Source organism: Pipistrellus hanaki (assembly GCF_964339955.1).
Source record: "Pipistrellus hanaki genome assembly, chromosome: 15".
Taxonomy (NCBI): domain Eukaryota; kingdom Metazoa; phylum Chordata; class Mammalia; order Chiroptera; family Vespertilionidae; genus Pipistrellus; species Pipistrellus hanaki.
In genome coordinates, this window is record NC_140517.1 from 31,482,333 (window position 1) to 31,509,702 (window position 27,370).

Here is a 27,370-nt window from a genome sequence, read left to right on the forward strand (position 1 = left end):
TTATTGCAGCTATGTCATTCTTCATCTCTTAATTCTTTTTCATGCTGGCGACATTCTCATTCAGCTCCTTATAATTCTCATTGAGTTGTATGTATTTGTCATCCACCCATTTAAACATCATTATAACCATTATTCTGAATTCTTTCTCTGATAAGCTGCTAGCCTCAATTTCATTTAACTCCCTTTCTGGTGTTTCATCTTTTTCTTTTCTTTGGTGATTGCATTTCTTGTCTTCCCATGTTTTCTTATAATGTTTTATTTATATATCCACTTGCTTTGCTATCCAGGTTCCTTTGGGGATGGTGCTAGTGGTGTAATATCTCAGTTCTCCAGAGCTTGGTAATCTAGTGTAGCTCCCTACTTGAGCTATTTGGATTCTCTTGATATAGGCCTGCAATCTTGAGAGGCACAACTGTGGTGTCTAGAAGTTTGCAGCTATGGAGGGGAGTGTCCCCATTTTTACTTTCTTGCACCCTTAGTTGAAATCTCACGTGTCCGGTGGGGATTCACAGTGATACCCAGGAACCGCCTGTTGGGAGAGCTCACAGTGGCTACCACTAGTTTGTAGATTGGCTCAGGGTGCCTGCCTGTTGGAAATTCGCATCTGCGGTGGTGTGTTTGCACGTGCAGAGTTCTGATGTGCTTTGACGGGGCCTGGCACTGAGTTTGAGCAGCACGGTTGAATGCAGTTATTTAGGAATAGGGGTTTCAGAATTTCTGCTGCAGGGTAGCACATCCTTGTCTGTACAGAATCACATATAGAATCACACTCAGAGCAGCTCCTTAGAGGAGCCTGTGGATATATGGGCTCAGGTGCCTTCCCTTGTCTATGGCCATGAGTTTGCTGGCTTTGGAAGTGCGTGCTTGAACTTTGGAAGTGCCTGCCCTTTCTAAGTGTGCGTGCGAACTTGTGGTGCATTTGCCTGTGCAGATTCTGACACACTCTAAGGGGCCCTGGCACTGAAGTTGCACAGCTGGCGTATCTGTGGGCAGGTATTTAGGAAGAGGGAGTTCAGAATTTCTACTGCAGGGCCGCGTGCCCTTGTCTGTTCAGAATCACACCCTCTGGGGCTCTCAGTGGCTCCCAAGCACTGCCTAGGTAGTGGAGTGCCTGGCTCTCTAGAGGGCTGGGTTCTGGCACTGGGGAGAGGGAGGCTGTACTTACTGCTGTCAGGCGGTGCACCTTACAGGTGGAGGTCTCAGGGTCTGCGGGTCTGCAGCTGGGGTAGTAGGATTTTGGTTGAAGTGGCTGCTGGGTCCTGGGCAGTTCCAATGCCTGTCTGGTTGGTGGTGTTGATGAGTTAATAAATCTGCAGCTGGGTGCCTGGAGTCTTGGTGTCCCTCGGTCTGCAGCTGTGGTAGCAGGTCTTCTACCAGAGCGGCTGTAATGTCCTGATTTGAGACCAGACTGGGTGGTGGTGAGGCTGATTCTAGTCTCAGGCAGTTCTGTTCTTTAAGATGGTGTGGTCTCTGTGCTGCTGGTGTCCCTCCTGGAGTGTTTGCAGTGGCTGCGGGGTTTTGTCATCTAAGACTTCCTGGATTGGAAGCCCCCTGGAAGAATTGCAGGGTCAAACTGTCCCTATTTCAATCACACACACACACCTCTATCACTCCCTCACTCAATCACACACTCTCCCTCCCTACATTCCTGCTGGTCACCATCTTTAAGCCACGGAGGTGTATTTAATTTGAAGAAGATAATATCTCCATCCTCAACAATATAATTTCTGCCTTGTTGTCTGTACATTTCAGTAGTCTTTACCATGTTTTCAGAATCTTCTTTTTTAAAATCATTGTATTTCATCACTTCAGCCATAATGAATCCTTTTTCAAAATTTTTGTGATTCTTTACTGCAGCTTGAGGAACATTCATCGTTTCCTGAAAATCTATGCAGGCATTTCATTTGGGCCTGCAGTGAAAAAGTCTTCTAGTTGGAATGCACAAACCCATTCTTAATGATTTTTGGCAAAGCACTCTGTGTCATGTTTACTTCCAGATACTTCTGCCTCTCCTCAGCTTTCAATTCTTGCGTCTTGAGTTCCAAGGCCCCACTGAAAGGAATGCCCAAGGCACTTGGATCCTACTTGTCCACCCACTCTTTAATTTTTATCAACCAAATTTGTTTTCTTTCTAATTAATAGTTTTCAGAAAGATTAACCAAGTAGACAGTTGGTTTTGAAGTCATAAATAAATGTTTATTCAGCACTTAAATCTGTCTTTCCAATCATGATAGAAATTAACAGATTTTTTTTTAAAAAAATCTATAACCCAGGATTTGACTTTGCAACATTGTCATATTCAGGTTTTGGTTTTGTTATTGTTGTTTATATGTTTTTATTGATTTCAGAGAGAGGTAGAAACATCAATGATGAGGAAAAATAATTAATTGGCAGCCTCCTCAACATAGGGAGCTATGGGGGGCAGAGGTTGAGCTGACAACCAGGGCATATGCCCTGACTGGGAATCAAACTGTGACTTCCTGGTTCATAGGTTAATGCTCAACCACTGAGCCACATCAGCTGGGCTGGTTTTAGTTTTATTTTATTTTATTTTATTTTTTTATAAATTTTTATTGTTCATAATATTACAAGTGTTCCTTTCCCCCCCATCCCACCCCACCCTCTGCCCTTTCCCCACCCCCCATTGTCCTCATCCATAGGTGCACAGTTTATGTTCAGTCTCTTCCCACATTCCCCTCTCCCCTTTTCCCCAAGAATCATTAGTTCACTCCCCTTCCATACCTCTGAATCTATTATATTCAACAGTTAATATTGTTCATCAGATTTTTCTTTTTAATTTCCTTGGGTTTTAGATTCACTTGTTGATAGTTACGTATTTGTTGTTCATAATTTTTATCTTTATTTACTTTCTCTTCTGAAAGAACCCCCTTCAGCAATTCATATAATTCTGGTTTGGTGGTGATGAACTCCTTTAGCTTTTTTTTATTAGTGAAGCTCTTTATCTGACCTTTGATTCTGAGTGATAGCTTTGCTGGGTAGAGTATTTTTGGCTGTAGGTTCTTGCTATTCATCACCTTGAATATTTCTTGCCATTCCCGTCTGGCCTGCATGGTTTCTGTTGAGAAATCAGCTGACAATCGTATAGGTGCTCCTTTATAGGTAACCACCTGCTTAGCTCTTGCTGCTTTTAATATTCTCTCTTCGTCCTTTGCTCTTGGAATCTTAATTATGATTTGTCTTGGTGTGGTCCTCTTTGGATTCCTCTTATTTGGAGTTCTGTGTGCTTCCTGGACTTGTAAGTCCAATTCTTTCCCCAGGTGGGGGAAGTTTTCTGTCTCTATTTCTTTCAGTATGTTTTCGATATCTTGCTCTCTCTCATCTTCTGGGAACCCCATGATTCTGATGTTGGATCGTTTGAAGTTGTCCCAGAGGTTTCTTACATTATCTTCAATTTTCTGGATTCTCTTGCCTTCTAGCTTCTGCAGAGGAGTGTCTTCTGGCTCTTTATGTTCCAAATCTTTGACTTGATTCTTGCGATCTTCTATTCTGTTTTTAGGACTCTGTAGAATATTTTTTATTTCAGACAATGTATTCTTTATTTCTTGTTGATCCCTTTTCATATCCTCATAGGTCTCATTTATTTTATCTGCCTTTTCTAGGATACTCTTGAAAAACCTTATAAGTGTGGTTTTGAACTCTATATCCAGTCGCTTTTTGTCCTCCATTTCTTTCGTTTGTGATCTATTTGGTTTAGGCATTTTCGCAGGCAGCTTTCCTGATGGGGCGGGGTTTCAGGGTGGAGCCTACAGCCTTGGCTTCCATCAGCCCCGCCCTATGCGACTCCTGAGACTCAGGGTCCTTCAGTACTTGTTGCAAGCACCTCTGAGAGAAAGGTGCCCTCGATTTTCGCCTGCTGCCAAACTGTCTATGCTCTCCCGCAATGGGCCCGAAACTGGGGTTCAGTTCAGTTGGAAGTGGAGTTGGAGGTGGCATTCAGAGCAGTCTGGAGCCCCTGTCTCCTTCCCGCCAGGGCAGTCCTACGTCACAGCCGGCCGGCCCTTCTCTGCGTGCAGTGTGAGCGCCTCTGGGACCTCCTTTCGCCGCTTCCCCAGGTTCCGCCTTACAGCCCAGCTCCCTATGGGTGAGCCTGGGTCCCCAGGGTCTGGCCTAGAACTGGGGTTCAGAGCAGTCGGGGACCCAGCACAGTCGGAGTGTTTATCTCCTTCCTGCTAGGGAACGCCAGCCAGGCACTCGGCCTCCCTCCTCTCCGGCTCCGTCCTCTCCGCGCGCGCCGCGTGTCTCCGTACCTTGGGCTTTTACAGCTCCTCCGCTCCTCCTTCTGGTTTTCTCCTTGCTTCTAGTTGTAGAATTTCCAGTCAGTCGACTTTCCTGTAGTTCTGGGTAATGTCCATTTTATATTTTAGTTGTATTTTATTGAAATTGTTGCGTGCGGCTGTGGCTAGGTGCCTACCCGAGCAGCCATCTTGGATTCTCCTGGTTTTAGTTTTGTATCTCCTCCTCTCACAGCCACTTTTTCTAGTTTATAATGGGCCCAATCATTTCCTCGTGTTTAAGCTGCAGCTTTTCATTTATTATTTCTGTGTCTCTAATAGGAACTACACTTCCTTCAACATATGTGAATTCATCATCTTCAAAAGCAAGTGTTAGATGAAAGATTCCATTACCATCACTAATATGAGATAAAATGGCATATCCCAGGCCTGTCCAATGTGAGCTGCTTTTACAAGACTAGCAATATACACTACATTTAGAAAGGTAGAGATTTTGCTTGCTGGTCTTTAGATGAGGACCTATATTGCAGAATGAGAAATTTTCTCCTGAAGCCTGACTATGATTAATATATTGAAGAAGGTAGATTACCAACATTTGGCAATCCAACGATACCAATTTTCAAGGAGATTCCAAATATTCCAGTGATTGGGGGTGGTTTAATTCCATCACCTCATTTTTTTATGGGTATCATGCTCTGGCAAGTGATGACTCTGGCATGCCAGAGGCAGCTCCATACAGCTCCTACCTGTAGTGGAAGGTAGGAAAAAAGGAGGAGAGAATGCAGGAGCAGCAAGCATGATGGCTGCCTTGGTCAAATGGGAACCAACACTTAATTTTTAATAGCTGTGATTTTCAGCAGCGTATTTATGACCAGTTATTTTCATAATTTCATTCTTTTCTCATAGCTACTCATGGGTTTACATATTAATTCATTAAATTAGATACTTTCAGGGGAAAAAAGTTAAAACTGGATTAACTTGTGAGGCAGGAGTGCCTTGTCAGTTGTACCTGTAGATGTGGCTATAACCCCAGGACATGGTCAGACACTGGCCTTTCTTCCATGCGCTAGCCCCCATGAGTATTGCCTAGTCTGGAAACAGACAATAGTAGTTGCTATCTGGCCTAAGGGAAATAATCTGGAGGATTCAATATACCCAGCCATATTGAACACAGTATATACCTGTTGTTAGCAATACTATCCACAACTGCTCGATTTTACAAAATCAACACTCTTGGTAAGCCATGCTCACCTTGGGCAGAGTAATCTCCCTCTTGTGATTTGGAAAAATCTATTGCCAAATGCATCAAGAATGTTTCAGAATTTCACTCCCAAAGGTTATATATTTTAAATGTACTCTTTTTGTTACTATCATGTCTGGGATCTTTATATCTCCATTATATTTTATTAGAGGCCTGGTGCATGAAATTTGTGCACAGTGGGGTGGTGTCCCTCAGCGCGGCCTGTACCCTCTCCAATCTGGGACCCCTCAGGGAATTGGACCTAAACTGGCAATCTGACATCCCTCTCACAATCTGGGAACGCTGGCTCCTAACCACTCCCCTGCCTGCCTGATCACCACCTAACTGCTCCCCTGCTTGCCTGATCACCTCTAACCCCCTCTGTCTTGGTCCCCATCATTGTGGCTTTGCCCAGAAGGAAGTCAGACGTCTGGAAGATGGCTGGTCACCCAGTCCAACATATTACCCTTTTATTAGTATAGATTGTTAAATATATATAAAAGCTTATTTTAAATTTTAATTTTATATCCTATTACTTTACTTTATTCTGTTACTATTTATATTATTTAAACTGTTAAGTTTTCAAGTTATATAGTTATATCATCTGCAAATAGGAGTACCTCCTTTAAAATTCCTTTTTTTGGTTGCTATTTTACTTTTTTATTCAATTTATTGGGGTGACATCTATACTAGTAAAGAACTAATATGGTCGGGTAACAACCAGGTCATTAGCATATTAGTTGGGGCATTGCTCTGGAGACAGGGTGGAAGTGGGGAGGCACCTGGAGGAGGCAAGACCATCCATGCTGGGGAGGGCAGAGGTGAGAGCCCATAGCGCCCTCCTCACTAGTCCTTCACCATCCACTGCTTGCACTCGGAATGACCCGCAGCCCACCTGCCAGGGGAAGGAGCACAGCGTAGCAGGTGGGAGGCTTTCACACTCTCCTCCAGCACCATGATGGGGTGTTGCTAGGGACACTGGGTGGAAGTGGGGAGGTGCCCAGAGAAGATGGCACCAGCTGGAAGAGACTCGAGGGACTGAGGCCTGGGCTTGAAGTGGCCAGAGAAAGCCAGAGGGTTTGGGAGCTGGGCCAGGTACACTGGAGCTCTGTGTGGATAGGTTCAGATGTCAAGGCAGGGCTGCAGGTGGGTGGGCGGAGCCACGTGATTTCATGTTCTGGGCTCCTAGTTTGGTTAATAAAATTATATAGGTTTCAAGTGTACAATTCTATAATACCTCATCTGCATATTATATTGCATGTTCATTATCCAAAATTAAGTCTCATTTCATCACCAATTATCCCTCTTTTACCCTCTTCTACAGTCCCAATTCCCTTTCCCTCCTGTAATCACCATACTATTGTTTATAAGCTTGAAGTTTTTGTTGTTGTTGTTGTTGTTTTTTGCTAATCTGTTTTACCCCTTGCACCCAGCCCCATTCCCTCCCCCACCCCACTGACACTATTAGTCTGTTTTCTGAACCTATGAGTCTTTTCTTTTTTTGTTTGTTCATTAGATTCCATTTATAAGTCTTTCTCTGACTGGCTTATTTTGCTTAGCATAATACTCTCCAGGTCCATCCATGCTGTCACAAAAGATAAAGTTTCTTCTTTTTTACAATTACTTAGTATTCCATTGTGTAAATGTACCACATCTTTATCCACTGATCTACTAATGGGCACTTGGGCTGCTTCCAAATCTTCTTGCATTTGTCTTGCTTAGTCCTGATCGCCTGGACCCCAGCAGCAAGCTAACCTACCTGTCAGAGTATCTGCCCCTTGGTAGTCAGTGCACATCATAGTGAATGGTTGGCCAGTTGACTGCCCCCTGGTGGTCAGTGCATGTCATAGCGAGCGGTTGAACATTTAGTTCACTTAATATATCATTAGCATACTAGAGGCCAAGTACATGAAATTTGTGCACGGTGAGGGGGGTGTCCCTCAGCCTAGCCTGCACTGTCTCCAAACTGGTATCCCTCGAGAGATGCCTGACTGCCCATTTAGGCCCAATTCCACAGTCAGGAATCCCTCTCACAATCCAGGACTGCTGGCCCTCAACCACTTGTCTGCCTGCCTGCCTGATTGACCCTAACTGCTTCTGTCTGACAGCCTAACTACTCCCCTGCAAGCCTTATCAATGCATAACAGCTTCCCTGATGGCCCAATTGCCCCTAACTGTCCTCTCCTGCAGGCCTGGTCACCCCCAACAGTTCTCCCCTGTTGTCCTGGTCACCCCTAACTGCCCTCCCTTGCCAGCCTGGTCCCCCCTAACTGCTCTCCTCTGCTGGCCTGGTTGCCCCCAACTGCGCTCCCCTGATGGCCTGGTCACCTCCCAATAGCCCTCCCATGCAGGCCTGGTCCCCCCAACTGTCCTCCCCTTCAGGCCTGGTCACCCCCAACTGCCCTCCTCTGCCAGCCCAGTCACCCCTAATTGCCCTCTCCTGCAGGCCTTATTGCCCCCAACTGCCCTCCCCTGCAGGCCATCTTGTATCCACAAAGGAGCAGCCATCTTGTGTGTTGGAGTGATGGTCAATTTGCATATTACGCTTTTATTAGATAGGATGGGTTGCAGGTTTGTTACCTTGGCTTTGATTAATTGAACAGATTACTGGACAACCCGACACTTAGCATATTAGGCTTTTTTTAATATATAGTATTCTCATTGATATTTTTTCTATTGAGTTTTAGAGAGAGTGGAAAGGAGGGAGGAGAGAGAGAGAAAAAAACAAAACAGAACAACAACAACAAAAAAAAACAACCTTGATTGACCTCTCCCCTGTATACCCATGCTGGGGCCAGTGATAAAACTGAGGTATATGCCCTTAATCAGGAATTGAATCCATGACCCATTTTTGGCCATTTTGTTAATTTTGCTATGATCTGTATTATTACCTATCTTCTACTCATTTTTGACTTTGTTGTTCTTTTTATAGTTTCTTTAAGTGTAAAATTAGATGTTTGTTTGATTTTGAGATTTTCCTTGTTTCTTGAGGTAGACCTTTAATGCTATGAATTTTCCTCTTAGGCCTACTTATAGTATATTATATAGATTTGGGGCTGTGCTCTCATTTTTATTTCTTTCAAGGTATCTTTTGATTCCTTCCTTGAACTTGTTAATGATTCATTGTTTAGTAAGGATTCATTCTATTTAGCCTTTATTTCTTTGGGTGATTTTTAGTTTTTTCTTGTGATTGATTTTTTGTTTTATATCATTATGATCAGAGAAGATGCTTTATATAATTTCAATCTTCTTAAAATTTATTGAGACTTTTTTGTTTACTAATATGTGGTCTATCCTAGAAAATGTTCCATGTGCAAGGTCAAAAAATGTGTATTATGTTTTGGGGTGAAATGCTCTGAAGATATTAAATAAATTGCCTTTGCTGGTATTGCTAAGTGGTTAGAGCATCAGCCCACTAACAGGTTCAATTCCCAGTCAAGATTATGTACCTGGGTTGTAGGTTTGTTCCCTTGGCCAGTTGGGGTATGTGAGGGAAGCAACCAATAAATGTGTCTTTTTCACATTGTTGTCTCTCTCTCTCTCTCTCTCTCTCTCTCTCTCTCTCTCTCTCTCTCTCTCTCTCTCTTCCACTCTCTTTAAAAATTAATGGAAATATATCTTAGGTGAGGATTAACAACAATAAAATAGTTGCCACTTAAAGTCATCTGTTGTAGTGTATCATTTAAGGCCACTGTTTCCTTGTTGGTTTTGTCTGGAAGAGCTATTCATTGATGTAAATTGGGTGTTAAAATTCCCTATTATCACTGTATTACTGTTGATCTCTCAAGAATTTCTTTATATATATATCTAGGTACTCCTTTTTTAAGTTGCATAGATGTTAACAAGGGTTAAATCTTTTTTTTTTTTTTTGATTGCTCCCTTTATCATTATGGATTGTTCTTCTTTTTCTCTTATTATAGCCTTTCTTTTAAAGTCTATTTTGTCAGATATTTATATTGCTACCTCAAATAGATCTGCTTTGCTTTTCATTCTTGATAGGGTGGCATTTTGTAGTAGATGTTTTATGGGATACAATGGCACAGCCTTCTTGATCATATGAACTGGATGTTCCAGAATGTTCCTTGTGTGGAGTATGTGCATCCTCCTATTGTAATTGAGTTTTTATTTATTTGTTTGTTTATTTTCTAGGTACTTTATTGTTAAAACAGGTCACAATACTAAGCTTTGGCTTGTTCTACCAATGTACAAGCTAAAAATGCTTGCTTAGCAGTTGAGGGGCACTTTGTAGTAGCACGTTTGAAAATTCAATAAAAATTCATATAAAGCATATATTCAAATAGTTTCCATAGGAACACAGATTAGTGTGACCCCATTGCCTAGGCCTTCCACATTGTTCCATATGTGCCAATACTACTTACAAAGACAGTTAAAAACTAGCAATGATTAAGTTAAATGGTCCCCCCAAAATCCATTAAGGCAAGCTATACTCACATAACATCTACAGTAATGGCATCTACATATTAATATTGTACAAACTGAAGCACAGGCTGCTGGTTGGAATTTTATTCCACTCTCCCAGGCACAAAAAATAGGCAGAGTGTTGATGTCCTGCTCCTCCACCTCAGGTGGAAGTCATGGTTCTGGTCTTGCTACATCAGTTGCCATGTTGGTCCTGACATCACAGAGTAATCAGCCAGCCTCTGGAATCCATTGAAAGTAGAAATAGAAGCAACAATGTAAGCACCCAGTTTTTAAAGAGCAGCCAGTTTTCCACATGCATCTCAGGCAAGCCAAAATGCTCCACAATGTGATCAAGGATGTCACATGTTGATCCCCATATGCTGGATGACAATACTTCTTATCTGGTTTGGCCTCTTCTGCAAAAGGGGCTTCACATGTGCATGATCATCATATAGAATGCAACTAAATATTCATATATTCCATTATTTCACATAATACATAAGGAGTTTTTCTCATCATTGTTATCAGAGCCTGTTTGTTTCTTTAATACCAGTTTTTGTTTTGTTTTGTGTTTGTGTGTCTCTCTGTGTGTGTTTTTCCCCCAATATTAACTGCAAGTGTGAAAGCTGATGCAACATAGTATCTTTCTGCCTTAGCTATGAGTGTTACTCCTGAATCTGACTTGTTAATGGCTGGGTTGAATACACTGGCAATCGCTTCAAATTTAAGCTTTGCATCCTCAGGTCCAGGAAAGTCACCACCAATATCAAGCAGATGCATGTTGAAACCAACCTCAGCTCCCATGTCAAAGACACACTGGGCATCAGAGATGGCCTGCATGAAGTTCTCAGAATTGGTACAGCCACTTCCCATGTGGAAACTGACAACAATGACATCTTTTGCCCATCCCAAAAGAAATCTATTGGTTTCCAGTGTGGCACCAAATTTAACACTGAGACAACAGACCACTTTGGAACCATCAGTGGCAATCCGCATGATCATCTTTGCCTGTAGATGTTTTGCCTGGCAACTTTAATCAACTTGCCTTCACTATTGAAAGTCATCATCTGGACTCCACAATTAACAGCATATTTAATCTGAAATACTTTTAAAAATATGTTTTATTGATTTCGGAGTGAGGAAGGGAGAGAATAGAAATATCAATGATGATAATCATCTATTTGCTGTCTTCTGCATGCCCCCCTACTGGGGATCGAGCCCACAACCTGGGCATGTGCCCTTGACTGGAATTGAACCTGGGACCTTTTAGTCTGCAGGTTGACTCTTAATCCACGGGGCCAAACCAGCTAGAGCAAATCTGAGATACTTAAAAAAAAAAAAAAAGAAAAAAAAAAGAAAAAGGATTTGCATATATCATTCTCTCTGGAGGCATCCCAAGTGTCGGTACCAATTGTACAATATTTCAGTCTTGCCAGCACAGTCAAATCCCTTCCTGATGGCAGCTAGGGTCTTCACTATGTTCTGCTGTCATTGCATTTGACTGCATAAAAGGGGGTGTCCCAAGGAAGAGCTTTTAACCATTTCATATGTTTCTTCAGAATATTTCCCAGGTCTGTAAAATAGAAGACATTCTTATCATTGGAAGAAGAGACTTTATTAACTTTTTTAGTTCAGCATGTCCTTGGCAGTAAAGTCCTCATTGAGGAAATGGCAGTAAAATTCTTCATTACTAACATTGTTCATGTTTTCTAGATGTTCTGCAATGCAACAAAAAGGAAAAAGATAGGGTTTAAAGAAATTATTGCCAGCTTTTCACAAAACAGTTCTTCAGGAATTCCAAGTCCAGCAGATGGGTATTCTCTTGGTGCAGCAGTGGAAGTGCCCTTGGAGCACAAGGGTGTCTCAAGCTGACCCTATGGAGTCACAGGTGCCTCAGCTGAGTGCACAGGAACACTGGCTGCCCCATCAGCTGCCAATCCGGCTGCCTGCTACCTTACTTCCTTCCTAGAAGGACCGTCTGACAGAGGGGCAGTGGCGGTGGAGGTTGAGGGGACTGACAGTAATTGAGTCTTGATTGCTATTGGCCCATTTGTACATAAGATTAGACCTTAGGTGGACTGTCATGATTGGCTTTGGCCACAGTGTATGAGCTGCTGTGAAGGTGCTGACAAAAAATGAAGTGGAATGTGCCTCAACTGGGTCTGATGTCTGCTGAGATCTTTCTTCAGATATGCCACTTTTGAAACTAATTGGATTCTGCTCTGTTGTTGTCTGAAGTTGGCCAATTGGTACATGTTGGTTCAGAGGGTCTGTTAATAGGGACTTTGATGCAGGTCAATGTCAGAAACTGCCACTGATTCACCTTGGACACCTTTATGGAGCTACAAAGTGATTCACAGTTTGTGGCTTCCTTTGCATGTGCATGGAAAGGACCAAGTTTTTCACTAAGGCCACTTGCACTTGCGTCGAATCTTGGAGCAGGTCAGCAAAAAGGTCCAAGTATCCCAAGATCCACATCCGCCAGCTGGCTGCCTGTTAGACTTGGCTGCCGGATAGACTCAGAGCCTCTGATGGTATTCAAGTTGCAAGAGGAAGGTTCTTAGGAGTTACTAGGTAGAGGGTGAGTGTTGTTCACCAAATTGATACAGATTGCAGACTTAGTTCTGTGCTGGGTCTAAGTCCTTCTCAATAAAACCCCCAGGTTATACCAAAGTCTAGCAGCCACCAGCTGGATGCTCAGAGAACTTTGCTGTGAGGTAGGGTCTCAGAGAGTTATTAGAGTGAGGCCAGTAGAGATTACCAGGAACAAATAGAGTAAGATTTGGTTGTGTTAGGGGAAGTTCTACACCAGTTGGGCATATAAAGGATGTTCCCATCCTAGAGCAATACCATTTGGTGTGTTGTAGATTTTGCAGAGAGCCTGGGTTCAGCAGTGTGGGGTCACCAGGTGTTGCAAGGCTGAGACTAGTGAAACTCCCTTGAGGGGGAGCACCAGTCAGCTTTAGGAAAAGATAGGAAGTGGATGTTTTGTGAAGTGGCCCTTATCCCAGAGCCACACAACTCAGTCATTGACACCTTTTTAGTCTCCCCAGACGTCTACACCCGTGCCCAGTAAGCTGACTTCTCAGCAGGGTGTGAGCTTCGCAGGATGGGGTGACAGGGAGTTCAAAAAGTAGTGGGGAGGAACGAAGATGGCAGCGTAGGTAAATACACCTAAACGGCTGCCATGCATAACAGGTTCAAAAACAACTATAAAACAAACGTCGTTCTCCCAAAAACCAAACAAAAGCTGGCTGATTGAAAGCCCTACAACTAGACTGAAACAAAGGAGGAGAAACCAGGGCGCAAGCGCTGAAAAACTGAGGTAGGGGGGCGAGGACTTGATAAGGGCTGGCGGTGGATCCAGGCTGGTGGAGGGCAGTGCTTTCTTCAACCCGAAGAGAGACAAGTGCCCGATCTCTCTGAAATCCAGTCTCTGGCGAGAGGTTAGACTGTCTGCCATCAGGTCAGAAAGTGAGGCTGGCTTGCTTGCAGAGCTGAGATTGTTTGCTGTGCTGTGGTGCGAGACCCAGGGAGAAGCGGGATCCTATTGGAGAGGCAGCAGATGGGCAGCCATTGCTGTTGGCCACGCCCCAGCCTAGTGACGCCCTGAGAATCCACCCTAAGACTCTGCCCCTCACATCCAAGCTCCAAGCAGTGGACGTTGCATATGAATGGCCCTCTCTGTTGCAGTTTAGCAAAATTGCAACCTGGGGCAAACAGATCCAAGGAGGACAGGACTGTGGTTCACGCTGTAACTTCTGCAACAGTACTGGCCTCAGACAGTAGCTGAACTGCACCTCATTGAGACCCAGAAACCAGAGTCCTGGTGCTCAGTTTCAATCCTTCACACCCATAAGTGACACATTTGTGAGACAGTCTCAGTGAGCACCAAAGCCCCACTGAAACAAGGCGTGTTTCCAGTACAGCAGTTCTTCCTTTATAGACACAGCAGGTCCTCACAGACAATTGGCCTGGAGGTCAATTCCTCCCAGTGTACCAACAGCAATCAAGGCTTAATTACACCAAGACTTTGCACTAAGCCCACAAAGGGATATAGCAAAAGCGACCACCTCAGGTGATTGGGGAAGCTGAGCTACTGACCCCTATAGGTCACCGACCACACAAAACCACTCCATCAACACAGGGAGGCAGCCAAAATAAGGAGACACAGAAGCATAGCACAAATGGGAGAGATGGAGGAGAGTAAACTACTGGACAACACAGAGTTTAGAATCACATTTATAAGGTTACTCAAGAATCTTCTAAAAACCTTTGAGAAACTTGATGAGACTTCCAAAAAGCTTGGTGAGACCTTTAAGGACCTTAAAGAGAATATAAAAAAAAAAAAAAAAAAAAAAGGAAAAGAACAAGCCAGAAATTTAGCATACACAGTCTGAAATAAAGAATATACAGAAACTCAACTATGGATCAACATGCTCCAAGAATCAAACCAAAGGTATAAGAAAGTAAAAATCACCCAACCAGAGAGGCAAAAAGAAAAAAGAATCCAAAAGTGTGAGGATAGCGTAAGGAGCCTTCGGGAAGGTTTAAAACGTACCAACATCTGGATTTTTGGGGTACCAGAAGAAGAGAGAAGGCAGGATATTGAAGGCTTAATAGAAGAAATAATGACAGAAAACTTCCCTACTTGGTGAAAGAAATAGACCTACAAGTTTAGGAAGCACACAAGACCCCAAACAAGAGGAATCCAAAGAGGGCCACACCAAGACACATCATAATTAAGATGCCAAGGGCAAAAGACAAAGAGAGAATCTTACAAGCAGCAAGAGAAAAACAACTAGTTACCTACAAGAGAGTACCCAATATGACTGTCAGCTGATTTCTCAACAGAAACTATGCAGGCCAGAAGGGAGTGGTAAGAAATATTCAAAATGATGAACAACAAGAAACTACAACCAAGATTACTCTACCCAGAAAAGCTATCATTCAGAATTGAATGTCAGATAAAGAACTTCACAGACAAATAAAAGTTAAAGGAGTTCATCAACACCAAACCAGGATTACATGAAATGTTGAAGGTATTCTTGAAGAAGAAGAAGAAGAAGAAGAAGAAGAAGAAGAAGAAGAAGAAGAAGAAGAAGAAGAAGAAGAAGGTGGTAAAGGTTAAAAAAAAATTATGAACAACAAAAAGGCATTAAATACATACCTACCAACAAGTGAATCTAAAAATCAAGAGAATAAAAAACAATCTGAAGAACAAAATGGACTGGTGAATATAATAGAATAAGGGACATAAAAGAGATTGGTCTAAGAATTCTCAGGGGTGGTAGGAAGAGATTGGACAAAAATCTTGCACCTAGGGATGAAGACAGTGGTGAGGGTCAGGGTGTGGGTGGGGTTGGGAATCGGATGGAGGGGAGCTAACGGGGGAGTGGGGAGGAGAGGAACACCTGTAATAATGTGAACAATAAAGATTTATTTTTAAAAAGAAAAAAGAAAGAAAGAAAAGGGTAGTGGGGCTACCTTCTGAGGCCATAGGAAAAGAGTGCTCCATCACAAAAGATGTCATCTGTGATGTGGGAGAGGAACTCAGCACAGATTCCTTGGTGTTTATCCTTTCAGCTCTCTTTCTAGAGCTACAAAGCTGTCTCTTTCCACACAACTATCCTGTGTTCTTCCCTTTTCCCACTGGATTCCAGGGTGAGTAGCTCTGAACAAGATTTTGTGTGTTGGCCCTTTAAGAGGGCACCTATGTTTCTAGCAAACTCTTATCTCTTTCTAGTGAACTGAATCCCTGCTGATTTTTACAGCCAGATGGTATGTGGTTGCTTCTTCCTAGCTCTGGTGCTCTGGGCTGAGGAGCCTGCTGTAGGGTTCAGATCCTACACTTTTCAGGGGGAACTTTGCAGCTGAGAAATCCCTCTAGAATCTCAGCTGTGGCCTGTGAGAACAGGGCCAGCCCTTTTGCATCTCTGCCCTTTCTACCAGTATCAATTTGGCTTCTATAAGTCCCTGGTTATAAGAATTCTATTCAGCTCCTCCTCAGTTGGTTATTCATCGAGGTTGATTGTTCAGTAGTTGAGTTGTGAATCCAGTTTGGTTCTAAGAGGTGGTGATTGTAGCTTCCATGTATTCTGCCACCATTTTTGTTGTTAGCTTTTTGTTTTAACAAGTATTTATTTCTTTTTAATTTAAAAATTTTAAACCTATTGTTGAGAGTATTACTGATGTCCTGCTTTTTCTCCCTGATTGTCCCACTCCACCGAGTTCCTGCCCTGCCCCCAACCTTCACCACCCTATTGTCTGTGTCTATAGGTAATGCATATATGCATATAAGAACTTTGATAAATCTTTACCAGCCCCAACCCTCCTTCTCTCTTAGAGTTGTCACTCTGTTAATTTCCATACCTCTGATACTATGTTAATGTTTATTTTGTTCATCAGATATCTTATTTGAAACCCAGATATGGCTGCCAGTGATCACTTTTTGTTCATTAGGTTTCTTGTTCATTTATTTTGATTTTTAGATTCAATTATTGATAGATATATATTTATTGCCTTTGATTGTTCATATTTTTTATCTTTTTCTTCTTCCTTTTCTTAAAGAGTACCCTTCAACATTTCATGTAATACTGGTTTGGTAATGATGAACTCCTTTATGTTTTTCTTGTCTGGGAAGCTCTTTATCTGACCTTATTCTAAAGCAGTGGTCGAGACCCGGTGGTCTGTGGAAGTCCAAAAGGTTGGTGACTGTTGGTTTAAGAAACCTTTGGAGCAGCAGTCATCAACAGACCACTGGTGGTCCGTGAGGTCCAAAAGGTTGGCAACTGCTGTTCTAAAGGATATCTTTGGGCAGAGTAATCTTGGTTGTATGTCCTTCCTATTCATTACTTTGAGTATTTCTTGCCATTCCTTTATTGCCTGCAAAATTTCTGTTGAAAAACCAGCTGACAGTTGTATAGGTACTCCTTTATAGGTAACTGCTTTTCTCTTGCTGTTTTTAATATTCTCTCTTTATCTTTAATCTTTGGCATTTTAATTATGATGTGCCTTGGGGTGGTTCTCTTTGGATTTCTATTGTTTGGGACCCTGCACTTCCTGGACTTGTAAGTCTATTTCTTTCACCAGGTAGAGAAAGTTTTCTGTCATTATTTCTATAAATAGGTTTTCAATATCTTGCTCTCTGACACCCTCATAATTTAATGGTGGTACACTTGAAGTTGTCCTAGAGGCCCCTTATACTATCTTCATATTTTTGGATTCTTTATCCTTTTTGCTCTTCTGATTGGGTGTTTTTTGCTGCCTCATATTCCAGATTGTTGATTTGATTCTCTTGAATCATGCAAATTATTCTTTATTTCAGTTAGTGTATGCTTAATTTCTGACTGGTTCTTTTTCATGTCTTTGATTTTCTCACTAAGGTCCTTGAAAGTCTCACTAAGTCCCTTAATGCTTTCATTAATTCCATTGAAGCTCTCATTAAGATCTTAGATTAATCTAATAACCATTGTTTTGAACTCTGTATCCACTAGTTTTCTTGCTTCCATTATATTTTTTGTAACATACTAGTATTTGTTTCTACATTTTGGCTGCTTTTCTGTGTTTGTTTCTATGTATTAGGTAGAAATGTTATATTTCCTGGATTGGTAGAGTAGACAATAGTTGTGCTGTAGGCCCAGTGGCTCAGTCTCCCAGTCAACTGACCTGGGCACTCTAGGCGCTCTCCTGTGTGGGCTGAGTGCAGTCTTCTTGTTGTTGAGCTTTGATTGCTGTTGGTGTCATTTGGAAGAGTTTACCTCCAGACCAACTGGCTGTAAGATTCAGCTGTGTCTACAATGGAAGAGCTCTGCTGTGCAGCAGATACCCCTATGGAGCAGGATTTGCTTTGGTAAGGCTTTGGTGCTCACTGAGTCTAACCCATGAGTATGTCACTTATGGATGTGTAGAGTTTAATCTGATATGGTTTTTCCACCAGGTGTACTGGCTCTGGGGCCTCCAGGGACAGTGCAAAGTCAGCCACTGCACGGGACCACCTGACAGAAGTTACACAGAGATCTTCAGATGGCTGCTACTTTTATTTGGCTAGGAAATGCCCAACTGAGGCCCAGCTATGAAGCAAGGCAGGCTGGTATTAATGCCAGGTCTTGGGCCTTTAATTGATAGGTTTCTTGCTGTTGCCTGTTTAAGATATTTTAGCAAAGTCTGAACTATGAGCCAAGACAGCCCATTCGTATGGAAAAGCAGCTGCAAACAGCTTGGATGGGGCTGCAAGCTGAATTGGGTGGGGTCTCAGGGAATAACCAGGGAAGAGAAAACAGTGTGGCTCACACTGTTGGAAACCCAAGTATGGCTGCCAGTCAGCTCTGTGACAAGGGAGGTCCCATCACAGGAACAATGATTCCTACGAGCACTCCTGTCTGGGAGAAAGCCACCCCCCTGTGTTCTTGCCCTGATGCCAGGCAATCCAGTTCCTCCTTGTATGTCCCTGAATTCTCCCAAAACTTCCTCTCAGTGCTAAAGTTCAAATGTAACAAGACCATGTAAGTTCGTGCTCGGGCCCTATAAGAGGAACATCTGGGACTCCAGCAGCCTCCAGGTCATTCAGCCACAATCCCTGCTGGTTTTTACAGGTTGAAGTTACAGGGACTTCTCTTTCCAGCTCTGGAATCCTGGATAGATATATATTTATTGAATATTTGGTATATGGATAGGACCCCCTGCTTCTCATGGGAGGCCTTGGAGATAACCCTCTTGATTCAGAAAAACAAGAGGTGTTGGACCAACCCATTCCACACCTCTGCCCCTCCTACCAAAGGGCAGTCTTTTCTTTCTTCTTTACTTCTGTAGTTGTAGGACTTCTATTAAGCTAAATTTCAGGCAGTTTTGAATGACAGTGGTTCTGTATTTTAGTTGTCACTTTGGTGTGGTTGTGGGAAGCGAGTTTACCTATACTACCATCTTGGTTTTCCAACAAGTGTTCTCTGCCACATCTTACCTCCTAAATTATTTTACCTCTAACTTTTTCTGGATAGTAAGTGTGTTGACTAATTATTTTTTAAGCTTCCTTCTAGTTAAGATAATATATATTATCATTTTAGCTAAGTAATCATTCCTGTTTTATTGAGCTTTTTTAATTTAAAAAAATCAATAGTAGCTCTTTATTTAAACACCATTTTCAGCATATTTGGGATAGGTTTTGTGATCTTTATTCCTCATCAGCTCTATTGATAAGTTCAATTGTCTTAATAGCTTTCCCCATATAAGACCACTTTAAATATAGAACACTGGTTCTTTCAGGGTGCTCTTTTATTAAATGTTTAGAATTTTTACATTAGTTTTTAGAAAGTTGGAATGTAGTTTCCTTTTCATGAATAGTCTTTATTTAGTGTAGTATCACTTCATGAAAATAGTTTAAAAGTCATTTTCTTTCTTTATTATCATAAGTAGAATTTGGATGACCTATTTTTAAGGTTTTAGTAACCTTTATAATGCTGTTTTCATAGGAAAAGGTAAGTCTGACCATATTCCCCATGCTTTATGGAAATAATCTGTTTTAACATTATATCTCTTCTGTGTTGAGATTGGTAAATTATATATTTTTAGAAATATTATTTTAGCCCTAACCGGTTTGGATCAGTGGATAGAGCGTCAGCCTGTGGACTGAAGGGTCCCAGGTTCGATTCTGGTCAAGGGCAATCATGTGCCTTGATTGCAGGCACATTCCCAGTAGGACATGTGCAGGAGGCAGCTGATTAATGTTTCTCTCTCTCTCTCTCTCTCTCTCTCTCTCTCTCTCTCTCTCTCTCTCTCTCTTTAATACATATATTTTATTGATTTTGTACAGAGAGGAAGGGAGAGAGATAGAGAGTTAGAAACATCGATGAGAGAGAGTCATCGATCAGCTGCCTCTTGCACACCCCCTACTGGGGATATGCCCGCAACCAAGGTACATGCCCTTGACCGGAATCGAACCCGGGGCCCTTCAGTCCCCAAGTCGACGCTCTATCCATGGAGCCAAACCGGTTTCAGCAGGAGTATACTAGTTTCTTGAGGAAATCTGACCCTAGCAGGTTTGGCGCAGTGGGCAGAGCATTTGCCTATGGACCAAGGACGCCTGGGTTCATTTCCAGTCAATGGCACATACCGTTGTTCTAATGTTTCTCTCTTATCGATGTTTCTAATTCCCTCTCCCTTTCTCTCTGTAAAAAATCAATAAAATATATTTAAAAGGAAATATCTTAGCTATGTTTTAAAATGTATTGGTCAGCACTCCCTTTTCAAGTATTTTCTGTCTGTATTCATGATTATTTTAATTGCCATTTCTTATTTCAGTGTCTGTGCTTTCTTTCTGTTTTCATTATATGAATTAATGGTTTATCTTATTTTCTGACTTGTTTTTGTTTTATGTATTAGTTTTTTTCTAACCTAATTCTGCTTTTATACAGTTAATGCCTTTTGTACTTTGCATTCATTTATTATTTTCCTAATTTTTTGAGGATTTTCAATTATTTAAAATTTTTATTCGTGTTTTTTAATTCCCTTATATGCATTGTGGTTAAAATTATAGATACAAAGTAGGTTTTTAAAGATTATTATCATTAGTTTTAAAATACAAAAATACTATTTTGTATTTTATTCCCATGTTGATCTAAGAGTTATTTAATATAGACTTCTAAAATTTTAAGTGGACTTACTGTTAAAAATTCTGTTATTTCTAGTTTTAGTAAAAAAGTCTATATGATTTCAACGTTTTTATATAGACCATCTATACTAATAAAAGGGTAATATGCTAATTAGAACAGATAGACCAGATGTCTTTCAGACATCATTCTAGACATCATTTCGGATGTCCTTCCCAAGTACCTGCAGCCAACCAGAGGGAAGGAAGCCTGGGTTTCAAGTGCCTGTGGCCAGCCAGAGGGAGCGAAGCCTGGATCCTAGATGTGTGGGCTGAAGCAGAGGCAGTTAGGGGCGATCAGGCAGGCAGGTGAGTGGTTAGGAGTGATCAGGCAGGCAGGCAGGCAGGTGAACAGTTAGGAGCTAGTAGTCCCAGATTGAGAAAGGGAAGTCCAGCTGCCAGTGCAGGATCAGGCCTAAACCAGCAGTTGATCATCTCCTGAGATCCTGGATTGTGAGAGGTGCAGACCAGGCTGAGGGACCCCCATCCTGTGCATGAATTTTGTGCACCAGGGCTCTAGTATTATCATAATTGTAAAAGTCATCATTTTTCTCTCATACACAATTCATTCATTATCTAAATTTTCTTATGGCTTTTTTCTCCTCTTGGTTGGGCATATACTAGTCTGTATTCAATGTGACCTTTGTTAGCAAGTATTTTACACTCCAGAAACTGCAAAACCTTTTGTCCCTATTAGTGAGTTCCCAACATATATTCCTTTTTTTTTCTTTTGCTAAGGATTTCATGAGAACTTCAGTAAGGTATAAACATTTACTTCTGTCTGAAAAATCACATTTCTAGGAAATACATGAATGACCTTGCCTCTGAGGGAATGGAAGGCAGAAGACCTGAGCAAGGGGATAAAGGAACAGAACCGTTGAGAATTTGTAAAATGGTTGAGTAATAGAATATGCTTAAGGGAAAATTAAATAAGTAGAACTCCTCAGAATCTTTTTAATATGAGAAACAAAGAAAAAGTAACTCATAGCTTGGGGATAAAAGAATAAAACGAACCTTTGTAAAATGCATGATTAATAGAATAGGCCTAAAGGAAGATTAAGTAAGTATAAATCATCAGTACCATTTTTGTATGTGGACACACAAAAAAAGTAACTCATAGTTATATGAAGGAAGGAATGAGCATTATAGAGAATACTGCATAGTTAAGGGTACAGTGATAGGATACATAAGAGTATACGATCACCATTTTCCATTTATATATTTAACTGGACTACTTTGAATGAATAAAATAAATACTTAATCATTATGGTAAGATATCCTATGTAATAAAAGGCTAATATGCAAATTGACCAAACTGTGGAACAACCAGTCACTATGATGTGCATTGACCACCAGGGGTAGACGCTCAATGCAAGAGCTGCCCCCTGTTGGTCAATGTGCTCCCACAAAGGGAGTGCTGCTCAGCAGAAGCCGGGCTCATGGCTGGTGAGTGCTAAGGATGTCCAACTGACAGTTCTGAGGGCTCTTCAACTGCAAGCAAGCAGAGGCCAAGCTGAGGGACCCCTTGAGTGCACTAATTTCATGTACTGGTCCTCTAGTATAGTAAATATACTAAAGCCAGATTAGAGACAGAGAACTATATGGGAATTAAATGAGTGAAACCTATTATGTGTTATGAATTTATTTTTATTTTATCTTTTTAATCCTCACCTGAGGATATTTTTCCCATTGATTTTTAGAGAGTGGAAGGGAGAGGGAGAGACAGAGAAAAAACTCTTATGTAAGAGAGACACATCGATTGGTTGCCTCCTCCATGAGTTCCGTCCAGGGCCAGGGCCAGTGAGTAGCCTGCCACTGAGGTAAGTGCCCATCAGAATTGAACTCAGGACCCTTCAGTCCACAGGTTGATGCTTTTATCCACTGAGCCAAACTGCTAGGGCTGAATTTATTTTTTAATGAAGAGTAAAGTAGAGATTGTGTTTTTTGCCCTTAAAGAGGTTTAAGGGTAAGAAAATAAGCAGAATAACATTTTGAAAAATTAATAACTATATCATTTCAATATAGAGATTTTAAAAATATATACCTATATAATTGGACAGATATGTAACAAAAAAACAAAAGCAAAAAAACCCAACCAACCCAAAACATCAATTTAACTGCTGTCAGTAGAGCTAGGCTTAAAGTAAGTGACTTTTAATCTAAGAGCTCAGGATGAGAAGAAGCTATCATACAAAAAGCCCAAATCAGAAGAATTGTGGGAGATATATCAAATTGAAAAGTCCTAAAAGATGAAAAGTAAGTTGGGACATGCTCTACGATCTCAGTTGGTCTCTCCAAGTAGCAGTGAAGAGGACAGTGCTGAGATAATGTGTTATAAGCAAGGGCATTTTAATCACAGTGGGTTTTATTTTAATCTAAGAATAAGTAAAATTGTTGAAAAAAAAGTTAAGTATGAATTTTTCTTTTATTTTCATCTGAATCATATGGAGAATATTGAAATAGGATTGCCCAGGACTGTAGAATCTTATGCAAGAGATTTAGGTTGTATCTAAACCTGAACATTTGTAATAAGTACCCTAGTGATTCTAATTTATATATCAATTTGAGAACCACTGACTTAAAATGTTTACAGGCATATCTCAGAGATATTGTGAATTTGGTTTCAGACCACATTGAGTATATTATAATCTTTTTGCAGGTGGAGAGTAATTTCAAAGATCGATGATCATAGATCATCATAACAAATATAACAACAACAAAAAAAGTTTGAAATATTGAAAGAATTAATAACCAGAATAGGACAGAGACATGAAGTGAACAAATGCTTTTGGGAAAATGGTGCTGATAGACTTGGTTAATGTAGGATTGCCACAGGCCTCCAATTTGTAAAGAACATAGTATTTGTGAAGCACAATAATGGGATGTACAATAAAACGAGGCATGCCTATAACTAATACCCAATCTTTCATGAACTCCTTTTTTTTTTCCCTGGTATTCCCTTATGTTTTTTCCCTCTCAAATTTTATAGTAGTTTTAGAATTTCATTCGGCATTATTTTGTCTTTTTTTTCTGTAGAAATTTTATTACTTTCAGAAAAAAGAACTATATGTTTGTTCTCTTGTTTTCTTTCAGATTTGGAGACCAGATATGAAACCAAGAGGTTATCTTCAGAAAATGACATTAATGAAATAAACTTGGTCCAGTGGAAAATAATGGAAAGAATTAACACACATGGCCTTAAGAACCTAATTTTAAAATATAATTGTGAGTCAAAAAAAATGTTTAAAGGACAAGAGGGATATTTTGGAGAAGTGAAAATAACATCTCAAAAAGTGTCCTCTAACCAGAATCATACATCTCTTACTCCACATCAGAGAATTCAATTTGTTAAGAAACCCTATGAATGTAAAGAATGTGGGAAGGCCTTTAGAGTACGCCAACAACTTACTTTTCATCACAGAATTCACACTGGTGAAAAGCCCTATGAATGTAAGGAATGTGGGATGGCCTTTAGACAGACTGCCCACCTTAATCGACATCAGAGACTTCATACAGTTGAAAAACTCTATGAATGTAAGGAATGTGGAGAATCTTTCATATCTGGTCCAGATCTTAGAGTACATCAGAAAATTCATACTAGTCAGAAGCCATATGATTGTAAGGTATGTGGGAAGGCTTTCAGAGTGCGTGGACAACTTACTCTTCATCAGAGGATTCATACTGGTGAGAAACCCTATGTATGTACAGAATGTGGAAAGGCCTTTAGACAGTATGCCCACCTTACTCGACATCAGAAGCTTAATACTGCTGACAAACTCTATGAATGTAAAGAATGTGGGAAGGCCTTTTTGTGTGGCTCTGGCCTTAGAATACATCACAAACTTCATACTGGTGAGAAACCTTATGAATGTAAGGAATGTGGGAAGGCTTTTAGAGTGCGACAACAACTAACACTCCACCAGAGAATTCATACTGGTGAGAAACCCTATGAATGTAAGGAATGTGGAAAGACCTTTAGTCGTGGTTATCATCTTATTCTTCATCACAGAATTCATACGGGGGAGAAACCTTATGAATGTAAAGAATGTTGGAAGGCTTTTAGTCGTTACTCACAACTTATTTCACATCAGAGCATCCATATTGGTGTTAAGCCCTATGACTGTAAGGAATGTGGGAAGACCTTCAGACTCCTCTCACAACTTACACAACATCAGAGTATTCATATTGGTGAGAAACCCTATAAGTGTAAGGAGTGTGGGAAATCCTTTAGATTGCGCCAAAAACTCACTTTACATCAGAGCATTCATACTGGGGAGAAACCCTTTGAATGTAAGGAATGTAGGAAGTCCTTTAGACTTAATTCATCACTTATTCAACATCTGAGAATTCATTCTGGGGAGAAACCCTATGAGTGCAAGGAATGTAAGAAGGCCTTTAGACAGCATTCACACCTAACCCATCATCTGAAAATTCATAATGTAAAACTATAAGAAAGTCTCAGTCCTGTAGTGTAGAAACCTTATTAATGTAGTAATTCCTTTTGCTTCATACATGCAATCATCTTGGTATATGCATTTTTATAGAATTTTTTAAATATGGTAATTTAGAAAAAAAAAATCTCTGAAAATGGAGGTGGAATAGATGGATGTGTCCTAAGGCTTGTCCTGGAGCAGATAGAACAAGCAACTAAATCAAATAACATCCACCTCAAATTGGTGAAGTAGATACAGCTGGTGAGCAATTCACAACCAGAAAGGGCAGAGGACACCTGGAGAATGGTAAAATCAGAAACCTGGGCTGGGGAGAACTGCAAGACCTGTGAGTCCAGAGGGTCAGAGGGAAACCTCACAGCACAGAGGCCACATCCCTTCGATCAGGCACAGTGTCTGTCTGTGGAAAGGAGGTCCATAGGACTGCTGGTGACAGGGGACTCTAGATCTGGGTCCACAGTCATGATGGCCAGAGAGGGCATTCAGGGCTTCTGCCTAGACTGCACTGTGCTGAGAGGAGAAACACTAATCAGACAGGATATATGAACCCCTATGTTCATAGTGGAACAATTTACCATAGCTAAGATTTGGAAACAGTGTGCCTATCAGCAGATGAATGGATTAAAAAATGGTGGTACATCTACACAATCTACACATCTATACTATGCTGCAGTAAAAAAAAATTAGGAATTCTTACCATTTGCAACAGCATGGATGGAACTGGAGTGCATGATACTAAGTAAAATAAGCCTGTCAGAGAAAGATAAATATCACATATCATTTATGGAATATAATGAACAACATAAACTGATGAACAGAAACAGATCCAGAAACAGAAGCATTGATCAGACCATCAAACCTCAGAGGGAAGGTAGGGGTAAGAAGTCAACCAAAGGACTTCTATGCAAGCATATAGTTCTAACCAATGGACACAAACAACAGGGGAGTGAGGGCATGAGTGGGAAGATGGTGGGGCAATGGGTCAATATTGTAATACCTTAATAATGAGAAGCATTATTAAAAATGTCATTTAATGTATTCTATTATTACTCAAATCTGATAAACTTCACATTCATTCTTAAAACTGATCTTAATATAAAAAATGTGGGAAACACACTTACCTTTAACCCATCATTTTCCTACTTGTATTATATTGGACAATATGCTGCTAACTGCTCTGTGTTACAATTTAGATTTGTAAAATCTGTAACAATAAAAGCATAATATGCTAATTAGACTGGATGTTCTTCCTGATGATCTCCCCAAGATCTGAGGCTGCAAGGGAAGCCTGGGTCTCAGGTGCCTGCCAGGTTCTGGGTGCCAGAGGGAAGCCGGTGTTGGCAGCCAGGGGAAGGATGGCCTACTCTTGCACAAATTTCATGCATCGGGCCTTTATGGTGATATAATACTGTGGCAGAGTAATATTACTGTAAATTCATTGATATTTCTCCCTTTAAGCGGTGGAATTTACAACCTTTCCTCTTTAATTTTATCAGACTTTGACTTTGACCAGAAGAATATAGTGGAGTGCCAGTTTCTGGACCCAGACTTACTGGTATATTTTATTTTATTTACTAATATTGGCATATTCTCTCAAGTTCAGACCCTGAACTATTAAAAAGTCTGGCTACTTCTGTTGAAAAAATCCTGAGAATACATTGAGAGAGAGAAATGCCCAGTCTTCCAGCCATGCCCACCAGGACACCAGAGAGTTGAGTGAAATAGTTTTGGATCCTTCAGATCAGCCACCAGTAGAATGCCATTGAGTGACCTCAGTCATTGCTATATAGAAGAGGAAAAAAATTGATCAACTGAGCCCCTGTCCAAATTCCTGACCCACAAAATGATGAGATATAATAACTTGTTGGATTAAGCCTAAATAATCAAAGTTGACTTAAGATACTATTAAAAAAAACTTGTACAGATCTATCAACAAAGGAAATCATTTATTTTTATTTTTTTATTTTTTAAATATATTTTATTGATTTTTTACAGACAGAAAGGGAGAGAGAGAGAGAGAGAGAGAGAGAGAGAGAGAGAGAGAGAGAGAGCCAGAAACGTCGATGAGAGAGAAACATCGACCAGCCGCCTCCTGCACACCCACCATGGGGGATGTGCCCGCAACCAAAGTACATGCCCTTGTCCGGAATCGAACCCGGGACCTTTCAGTCCACAGACCAACACTCTACCACTGAGCCAAACCGGTTTCGGCAACAAAGGAAAACATTTAAATTTAATTATGATCTTGTTTTTAAAACCAGAATCAATAGTTTTGCAGGCAACAAGAAATAATAGGTAACTTTAACAAAGTCTTTCTAGATCATTCTATAATGCATTATTTTAATAGATGAAGATAGCCCCT

General features: G+C 40.9%; 1 protein-coding gene and 2 pseudogenes across 5 annotated transcripts in view; 1 reads left to right on the forward strand and 2 right to left on the reverse strand.

Moving 5' to 3' along the window:
- The window catches only part of LOC311633042 (uncharacterized protein), a 93,543-nt gene extending 67,303 nt beyond the window's left edge, over window positions 1-26,240 (forward strand). For all 3 annotated transcript variants that reach the window (XM_084905208.1, XM_084905210.1, XM_084905209.1), the window contains one exon: window positions 23,651-26,240. In XM_084905208.1, coding sequence (XP_084761334.1) covers window positions 23,651-25,008 — 1,358 coding nt within the window. In that variant the 3' untranslated portion in view covers window positions 25,009-26,240. The remainder of the gene's footprint in view (window positions 1-23,650) is intronic.
- LOC311633780 (obg-like ATPase 1) lies at window positions 1,616-5,559 on the reverse strand (annotated as a pseudogene). Its single transcript has 4 exons — window positions 5,505-5,559; window positions 4,433-4,923; window positions 2,116-2,280; window positions 1,616-2,052 (listed from the first exon to the last, which is right to left on the reverse strand). The product of its transcript is annotated as an obg-like ATPase 1 (transcript).
- LOC311610010 (ornithine decarboxylase-like) lies at window positions 10,104-11,619 on the reverse strand (annotated as a pseudogene). The gene is made up of 2 exons: window positions 11,266-11,619; window positions 10,104-11,020 (listed from the first exon to the last, which is right to left on the reverse strand). The product of its transcript is annotated as an ornithine decarboxylase-like (transcript).
- Window positions 26,241-27,370: the final 1,130 nt, after the last annotated feature.